At 46.2% G+C, this 9,202-nt stretch overlaps 1 protein-coding gene across 1 annotated transcript; it reads right to left on the bottom strand.

Moving 5' to 3' along the window:
• Nucleotides 1-2,144: 2,144 nt before the first annotated feature.
• Nucleotides 2,145-7,958, bottom strand: LOC115332756. Its single transcript, XM_029995203.4, has 3 exons — nt 7,718-7,958; nt 4,318-4,362; nt 2,145-2,333 (listed from the first exon to the last, which is right to left on the bottom strand). The coding sequence occupies exons 1-3, from the start codon at nt 7,785-7,787 to the stop codon at nt 2,164-2,166; spliced, it is 285 nt and encodes a 94-aa protein (XP_029851063.1). The 5' UTR covers nt 7,788-7,958; the 3' UTR covers nt 2,145-2,163.
• Between the last annotated feature and the right edge of the window lie 1,244 nt (nt 7,959-9,202).

The following is a 9,202-nucleotide window of genomic DNA, read 5'->3' as shown; positions in this document are numbered from 1 at the left end:
TCCCGCATGTTTTCTTTTTCTCGCGAGCATTATCCTTTCTTTCTTGGCTCGAAAAACTTTTATCGACGTTATAAACGAGCCTTTCTCTTAAGTATTACGCAGATTTGACCTCGGAAATCCCGCAAAACCTTCGTTCTTGTGAAATTTAGTTCCAGCCACCGTATAGATGGCGCTAGCGTGTTCCCTCGTCCTAAGGAATCTTAAGAGGTTTCAGCAGGTCTCGTCTCTCTCGGTCGTACTCAGTTGCAGGTGTGTGAACGGGCCTTTACAGTTCAGCAGAATCGCTACGACGCTCGCTAGATAATGCATATAACCCTTTCTTCAGGAGTTCACGCAAGCCTCATTACGGAGTTGAAAATAACTTTTCTCAAGAGGGGAATTAGCTCTTGATATGCAAGAGTCACTTTAACACTTCGCAAGGGTCTTCCTAGTTACGCAACACTAGTGCTCCCGTGACCCTCACTTGCAGAGTGCATAGAACACCACGTGTAGGGGTTGACGTTGCTCTTCGAAGTGGCGATTGTAGACCTCCTTTCAAAGCCTAACACTTACTCTAGAAAAGAGTAAGAGAGTGACTCTTTCCAGGGTGTTTACATAGCTATGTAAAAGGGGCTTTAATCAATGTCGTTAATAAAGTTGAAGTATCTTTTCCCGAGGGAGTGAAATTAACTCTCGGTATAATTATTATCAACTTTTACCACTCATAAGAGTTGTTCCAGTTAAACCTCAAAGAGCCATTGCAACTCTTAGTTTCAGCATAGATACAACACTACCTGTAGGAGTACACACTATTCTTTTAAATGTGCTAAGGTTACCCTTCCGTTCGAAGAGTAATTCCAAATACAGACAAGTGTAACCCTCACTCCGAACAAGGGTGACTTCCAATTACTCTTTAAAAGTGTACAGTTTTCACTCACTTACCAAGTGTAACGCATCCTATAGAAAAGAAAAAAGGGGGGGGGGGATCCTGGGACATGCCAGTTACACTTCAAAAGGAGCTTGCTGTATTTAAACTTTTCGCAAGTTCTATACACACTATTTAGATGGTGCCACTGTCCACCATTGCGCCCCTGTTGTCAGGGTCGCGTCCCCGTGGCGCTCGACCCCATGTTGTTTACCGCTGAATAAACAGAGTACGCCATCAGCCACCGACCGTATCGGACGTCTCCTTCCTTCCGGGGCTCCCGCGCCCCCGGCCCGCCGGTAACCACTTCGGCATGTAAGAACCTCGTCTGTTTCCGCAGGCCCACGTACACCCTGCGCTCCTTTTATTTTCTCAAGTGACCTCTTTTCTTTTATTCAACATTTTGGCGACGAGATTTACTACAGAGTTAACGGTGACACCTTTTTTTTAGGGTGTTGCGGACAATATTCCGTGGCTATGCAGTCAAAGCATGGGCTATCTGCGCGCGTGCGCTTATGCATCTTGAGCGGCCATCAAAGTTGGGCGCGCGCGTGTTCACTTCACAAATGGCTGTGCGGGAGTATTGTGTGGTAACTGTGGTGGCGTGTACAACAGTTAAGAGTGACAGCTCCGGTGAAGGATACCCGTGTGACATAACGCTTCTCTTTAGTGCAGCGCAGTGCGATAGAAATTGGTACAGAATGCGGCTGTCCGGCCCCCCTAGAAGACAAGATTACGTCATTGTTAGTGGATCGCCGACCGAAGTGGCAAACCCGCTCAAGCTCGACAAGAGTCGCCTGAAAGCGACACACATGTCCCTGTTAAAGCCGCCGTCTGCTAGCGCCGGGATTGTTGTGAGACGCTGCAAGGCGCGTTGGCGATGACGCTGACGACGCCAACACCATCCAGAATAATGAAGTCCTCCGCACGCCCCGCTCTTCCTCCCTGGAACGTCATGACCTTCGGTTGGCGCAAACTCGGCAAGTGGACCCGATGCCAAGCAACCTTCGACGCGTCCATTGGACACCAGGCCCAGCCGAGCTCTGACGCAGCACTCGTACCCAGTCTGTGTCTTTGCTCGATCGCACTCTGATGACGTCAGCATTTTAGTACAGAGGCTTCGATTATTCTGCGTGGTGTTGGCTAGGCAGAGTTGCGTGGATCCAGCTTCAAAGACACCGTCGTATTCAAGTGCGGTTTTTTTCTTATTTTTATTATCACTCGCTTACGTACGCCCACAGAGTGGGTGTTCCGCACTCTCAGTCGGAAGACTCGCAGGCCGCTCGGCAGGCTGCCAAGGTCGCGAACTTGTGACAGAAGTGGGGTCCGGTCACCGGCCGAGTGGTCACGCATCGCCCCGTGCGCCGGTCAAACTGGGCGGTCGCAGTCAGGACGTGGTGCGGGTCGGGCGCGCCAGGTCTGTAACACGCTGAGAGGCAAAGATGAAAAAAAAAAAAAAAAAAACATTGGTCCGCAGCGACTGACCGAACACCCACGACTCGTATTATTAATTTGCCCGATCGCCGAAAAAATAAAAAGAAGGTTGGCGCTAAACAGTCGACCTACAGTGTGTTGTCTTACTTCCAAGTATGGTGTCTGGAACGCGTCTCAGACTGGTGTGTTTGCCTCGTCTAAAAAAGTGGTGCCTCGATTTCCGCCTGGTGACGTCAAACAAGTGTCATGCTGTCCCCAGTCACGATACTGGCGGCGCCCCAACAGCAGTGGTCGGCAGACGCCTGTTCTTCCGCGGGTCGCTCTCCAGTGTGGCAGCCCACGGAAGCTTCGTTAGCCAGTAGGTGAGACGCCTCGACGATAGCGACACTTGCGCTCCCTCGTTCCTTTCGCCAGCATTTCTACGACCAACCACCAGGGTCGCGACAGCCAACAGCATGGCACTACGGTTTTTGTGACGTTACTTGTTGCTATTTCTGGACGACCATCGATGCTTGAGAGGAATAGGACGCTAAACAAACCAGTCGAAGACTCGCTGCAGGCAGAGTACTTGGAAGGTAACGGACCTATCGGGACGAAACCTGCCTTTTTGTAAAGAGTGTGATCAGGACTGGATAGCCAAGGGACAAAAGCGGGAACGCGTCCTTTCGTTTCCAGTCTGCATACTTATTGCGCACGACCGTTTAACATTAGAATCGTGTATGTTGTGCACGCAAAATCACCCTCATTGAGACGGCGTGGTGGGAAGCCACGGGAGTTCGAACTGTAATCAAGAATACGTGCACGAACGAACCAAACGCGACGGAATCCAGGGATGGAACATAATGCTCATTCGTCACCCCACCACTGGTCCGATTGATTTGGAGAATTGCTCTCGAAAACTTAATATTTATGACCCTCAGACAAGCTTAACAATATTTGAAGGTATACGTAGCGAATTGTTGCTCGTTTTAGCCTTCCTTAATAGTCGAATCAATCTGAACGAAAAAAAAATTTTCCCTTTTTCTTTTGAAATTTTTAATTTTTTGTATTACGCGCAGCTAGGAAATTCGTGCCTCGTTTCAGTGTGAGCCAGAGCGTAGTCCAAGTTCGAGGAAGTCTCAAGAAAGGCACGGAGAGTTATTATAGCTCGGCAGCCAATCAGATTAGAACCGAAAAGAACGCCGAAGAATGAAGCGTGAATAACACCACGCGTTTCTGAATTTCCCTGGGGTTATAGGAGATAGACAAACAAAGGGCGAAACTGGGAGGACAGGATGCGTTCCGCGGTTCTTCGTCAATTTTGAGCGATGCTCGAATGGCCTCGTCGATGATGACACGGTCTTTCTGCATCGATGATGACACTGACGTCAAGGCGTCGTCCTGATGTCGCATGACGTTGTGACAACAAGTCAGGTCGCGGTGACTTTTTGTACATGACGACTAACGTCTAGGTTGAATAAAAATATAGTACGGCGTTCTATTGTTTCTATGACTTTGACCAGTGTGCCGGTCGAGCTTGGGTTTGGATCGAAACGCATTTTTCATAAAAAAACGGCTAATGTAAGCCACTTCGTTCGTAGTGCAATCTCTGGCGCTACGAGCGAACTGGTTTGGATTAGCCGGTTTTTTTCACATGCGGAGGTACCTAAATAGCGCTCCGGTGGCCCCACTCGTCCCTTCTAGTACACTCTACTAGGGCTCAAGTGGGCTGGGATTATCGCTGTGACATACACGTGCAATGTCGATAGTTCTCGCTTATTCTGATCGAGCAACCCCGTGGCGAGTCACCGGGGCCCGTTACAAAAGTTTACTCAATCTTGCTCCAGGGTAAGGGTTTTGAACCTTGGCGTTCCAAAACCTACCCACGTCTAGCGTTTCTCAACCTGTGATGTCACGGTACACAACCCGCGGAGTAACTGGATTCATTTGGGTAAGATTTGGAACACAGCCCCCCTGAAAACGACGGAGGTTATGCGTACCTTGAGGGTAGGCGCAGGCGTGCTGGCCGCCGGCACTCGCGCTTCCTGAAAATGAGAATGCACATAGGAATACAGATACTGTGGGAAAATTGAGATTTTCTGGGTCACGCGGTGGTTCATTTGCCGCGCACGAAGCGTTCACACTCTCTCTTCGAAAACAAGCACTCATTTTGTCACCCTTTACATAACTCTAAAAGCGGGGGCGTACCCTACTCCTTTACCAATAACGGCTAGCAAAAAGTTTTGAAACTTTTTTTTTGTTCTGTTTGTGTCATTGTCGTCTTTCTAACTAGTCTCGGGGTTTTAGCTCGATCATCATGAACAATACGTTAAATTTGAATAAAATAATAATTTGTACAGCAACAATTTAACGTTAATTGGCAACATTGGCCGGTGGCGACTAATGATTCCCAAAATCCGAGCGAGTTTTGGCATGAGATAGTGTCTCTGGCTATCGCATGTCACGGTCTCATTTAAAAACACACCACGAGTCTCAAAACTGCTAACAATTTTGATTACTCTTGAGTTGATACTGGGAATTTTAGTCACTACCACACTTTTATTTTTAGGGTGATTTTTTGTTTGTTTTATCAATGTTGTTTTTGAGTTGCATGTTTTACCCCTTGCCTTTTTATATTTGCTAATGTAAAATTAGTGATATGAATTATTTGTTCACTGTTCTGGAAAAACAAAACTATGCTCGAAACATTCGTGTGAATCACAAAGTTCGCCTGCTCACTTGTGTTAATTGTGTTAATCATTCGTGTAGAAATTAGAGAGAAGGGGTACAAATAGTCTACTTTTCGGAACGCCTGATGTGATATACATTATTGCGGAAGAGAAATAATTAATTCATGCATCTATTGTTGGCGATATTTAGGTAAAACTTTAAGAGAGGCAACGGATGTACCGGAAACCGGGAATCTCATGTTTTTTTGTTTTTTTTTTTAATAAGACCCGGAAACTAAGCAGTTGAAATACCTTAATAAATCTTAAAATCACCCCAAGAACAAATTTTTGCTTTCAAGCTTTAAAAGAATATATTTTTTGTTGATTGAGGCTGTTTTAGTTGAAGAGTTCCTCTTGAAACCAAACTAGAAAGTTCGGGGACCCCATTTATTTAGCAAGTGTACAAATCGATGATAATGTTGTTTTTCCAAAGCTTTAGAGAAAACAAGCAATATATATAAAAGTCACACTTCGAAGCGTCGTTGGTGTTTTAAAGCATTTAGTGAGTCGACGTTTGGGCATGAGTTCGGAGGCCTTCTTTCAAACTGTCTGGACTCAGGCCGAAGCGTCGACTCATTGAATAACTTAAAACATTAACAACGCTTCAAAGTGCGACTTTATTACTTTATATTCTTCGGTCATCCTACGCTATATCTTCTACACACACACACACACGCACACTCACTCACTTACGCACTCACACACGCGCACACACTCACTCACTCACTCTCATACAGACTCTCACACACGCACGCACACACACACTCACTCACTCACTCACATACAGACTCTCACACACGCACACACACACACGCACACTCACTCACTTACGCACTCACACACAGACTCACACACGCGCGCACACACACACACACACACTCACTCACTCACTCACTCACATACAGACTCACACACGCACACACACCCACACACTCACTCACTTACTCACTCACACACGGACTTTCGCACACGCACACACATCGACGTGTGTGTATTTATTGGCGGGGGGTCATATCTACGGGAATAAATACCACCGGCGTTACCAGTTAGATTTACAAAATATTGACTGAACAAAATGGCCAAGTCTCGCGGTTAAATTATGAACAACTTTATGATGCGAAGCCTTGGTGCAATTTGGCCCAGAAGCGCCTCTCAGCTGTGAACCTAGATGTTCCACATTACGACAGTGCGATCATTTGCCGACTAAAAGAGGAAAAAGCAGGAACTCTTTATGGGATTTCTTGGCTCTATAGTTCAGCTACTGCGGTACGACTGAAACACCTTTACAGAAGCCGGGTGGCGTGCCCTGATGAGACGGTTGTATAGCACAAATTGTTTTACGGATCGAGAAGTTACCCATGGCTTAAGACACGTTTTTGATATTTGTGTGGGTTTATGTGTTAAGTGATCTTAATTTAGCCTAAGAAGTTGCTCTCAAATACGTTATATGCATCTTCAGCGGTTTTGCGCATAAGCACTGTACCTCAAACAGTAGCTGCAGTGTCGCGCCTGTAAGCTTCGAGGCTAACTTTAGCTGTATTTCGGAAAGCCGTAGGTTTGTGTCATCTTTTTTTGGACTTATAGTAAACTAAACACAAAAAACATATTTGAAGATGGTCACTCAGGTCGCCAACTTATTACTCCGCTATTCAGACGACCGGCGCGAAAATTATTTACGAATAAATCTAAAATAGCTTCGGAATGTGAGGTAATTCTTGTGGGACTATCAATCATATTAACAACTTCGTTCAGGAAAACTAAATCTCTTATTTCTCATTTCAAAACACTGTCAGCAAATATTAAAGTCACACCCGCAAATGACTTTGTATTGACTTTTCATGTGTGAGCACCAAAGAAGACAACAACAACAAAAAGAAATGCAAAGAAACCTGTAATGCTACCGTCCGGAAAAGAGAATGGAGGGGGTGGGGGGATGTTTAATAAAACGCAAAAATATATTGATTGGTAGGGACAACACTTGTGCACCATTCGTGATAAGAGAATAATCGCTCAGCAGTTTCACAGTTGATTGCCGTTCGGGGTTTCGTGTTAGCGCTGTTGACGAGTGCGTTTTGTTTTCTGTTTAAATAGTCCGACCAACGCGTTAAAGCAAAGTCCGTCAAGTTCTAAACTGTGCAATTTTGTCAATGCAGAACAGACCCTAAAATGTAACCTCGAAAGGCATGAATTATGACAGCCTGTCTCCGACAATAATTTTATTCGAGAGAAATCGACAGCTCCGCCACCCGATACTAGCAGTGCTGCATATATAGCAATTGAAGACCCGAGTTTTGAATTACCAAAGTGGTGGCTTCCTAGGTGTCCATAATTCTTCAAAGGTATTAATCGGCTGAGGTGAGGCAACATTTGCGTGAACCAAACCATGTCACCTTACGCTTTGTGGAGGAAATGGAAGTGTCGTTGTTTGTCATTTTATGGGCAGTCCAACCTACCATCCTGCGCATCTCACAGAAAACATCAGTCCACAGATCACCAATCGATGAGGAGCCTAGCCCTCGCTAACACTCATACACCCATAGAAACACAGGCTAAAAAGGTGCGTCTTCCAAAAATAATAAAATTAGACGTTTCAGCGTATTTGGATTAAGCTTTTTAAGGCAGTTTCCCCGCTTATATTTAAAGTTAAGAATATAAGGGCAAAAATACTCACTGCACGCAACAACAAAACAAATTGCCACCAGAAGAAGCGCCTTGGAAGCGCACGTGACGTTCGCAGCCATTGTTTTTGAGCTTGTCTTTACTGCTGAAGAACGGGACTGACACCAAGCGCTGCGACGCGCGCTCTTTTATATCGCGAAGATCTCGTACGGACGCATGAAATGAAAACAAGGAGACATCCTGCACGTGTCGGGCGCATGTTATCTCCTCTCACTGCGTGCACAGCCTTTGTTTTATTTTTCGCCCAAATCAACGGAAGGGGAAGCCAGACGCCTTGAGTGGAAGTGAATAATCAGTTCGTTCTTCCGCTCTACTGAGCGCGACAAGTTTCCGAAGTGTAGCTGCAAACCTGAGATACCTGCCCTGACAGATGCTGAAAAGACAGCGGCGGCAGCATTGCAAAAACTACACTACAGCGCAGCCAATGTACTGCAACAGAAAAGTTTCTTGGTCAGTGTTGTTGCGTGCGATCATACTTTGGTACCAAGCTCGTATAAAGCGAATAACGTTCGAACTTAATAGCGCTAAATAGGGCAGCTGGGGTCTTGCAAAGCGTCCGCGCGCCCCAGACCCAACAGGGGCCCCTCAAGGGAGGGGGACGTTCCTTTAAAGCATGAAGTTTTTTTTTTAGAGGGGCGATGCAACGATTTTTGCACTACGGGCAAATACCGCTTAGAACGAATCTCTGATGTTAATGACCTATAAAACTCGCGTTTTTGTTTCACATACACGCAATCGAAGTCGCAGAAAAAAAATTATAGCAGCGTTCACCCCCTCAACTCGCAGCCAGAACGAGCGGCAACGAGAGCTGGAGCCGATTATATGCCGCCAATGTTGATCATAGGCACGCGCTGGGGTCGCCAAGGCACAGAACACGCGGCGAGTCCAAACATTGTAATGGTTCGGCTATTGTCGTCGTTGCAGCGATCGGACACGGGCCACTACCCGACCCGAATGCTTCTCGAGCTATCGATTCTCGCAAGCCCAAATCGTGTGCCCACGCAACGCTCGAATCCAATCTAAGAGCCGCATTCGAATATCGTCACTCGGCGGTACCGCTGCCGCCCAGGTACATCATCAAGTTTTGTGAAGGAGAAATTATATGAAAACGCTCGCTTTTCTCCTTGAAATTACACCGCAACAAAGGAGTTCCTTGGCCACTGCAGCTGCGTCGCGTGCGAGTACACTTGAGTCCAACTGGTACCTGTAAGTCCGTGTAAAGTGAAAAATATTCCAATTGAATATGGTTGCGCCACCCCTTTAACGAAGCCTCCCGTCGCAAAATTTTGTCCGTCCGTCTGTTCGGTCGTGTGTTTTCTGGTATATTTAGCGGGGCAACAGCCGTCAAGTCACCTGACCTATACTGTACAGAAAATGGGTAAACTTATTTCACAAAACGACATGATATAACGACACGAGCCTATATTTCATGTATATCAACAAAACGTCACGCACCCCGCTAAATATGGCTTTCACG

This window comes from Ixodes scapularis, unplaced genomic scaffold (genome assembly GCF_016920785.2).
Source record: "Ixodes scapularis isolate PalLabHiFi unplaced genomic scaffold, ASM1692078v2 PGA_scaffold1__304_contigs__length_218370807, whole genome shotgun sequence".
Classification (NCBI taxonomy): domain Eukaryota; kingdom Metazoa; phylum Arthropoda; class Arachnida; order Ixodida; family Ixodidae; genus Ixodes; species Ixodes scapularis.
This window is presented reverse-complemented; position numbering and strand designations above follow the sequence as displayed.

Excerpts from the sequence above, each read along its gene's own strand:
- LOC115332756 (XM_029995203.4), bottom strand. The coding sequence starts at position 7,787 with ATGGCTGCGAACGTCACGTGCGCTTCCAAGGCGCTTCTTCTGGTGGCA. Across the intron at positions 4,363-7,717 it reads TTGTTTTGTTGTTGCGTGCA|GAAGCGCGAGTGCCGGCGGC; the intron begins GTGAGTATTTTT and ends TCTCATTTTCAG. Across the intron at positions 2,334-4,317 it reads CGCCTGCGCCTACCCTCAAG|CGTGTTACAGACCTGGCGCG; the intron begins GTACGCATAACC and ends TTTGCCTCTCAG.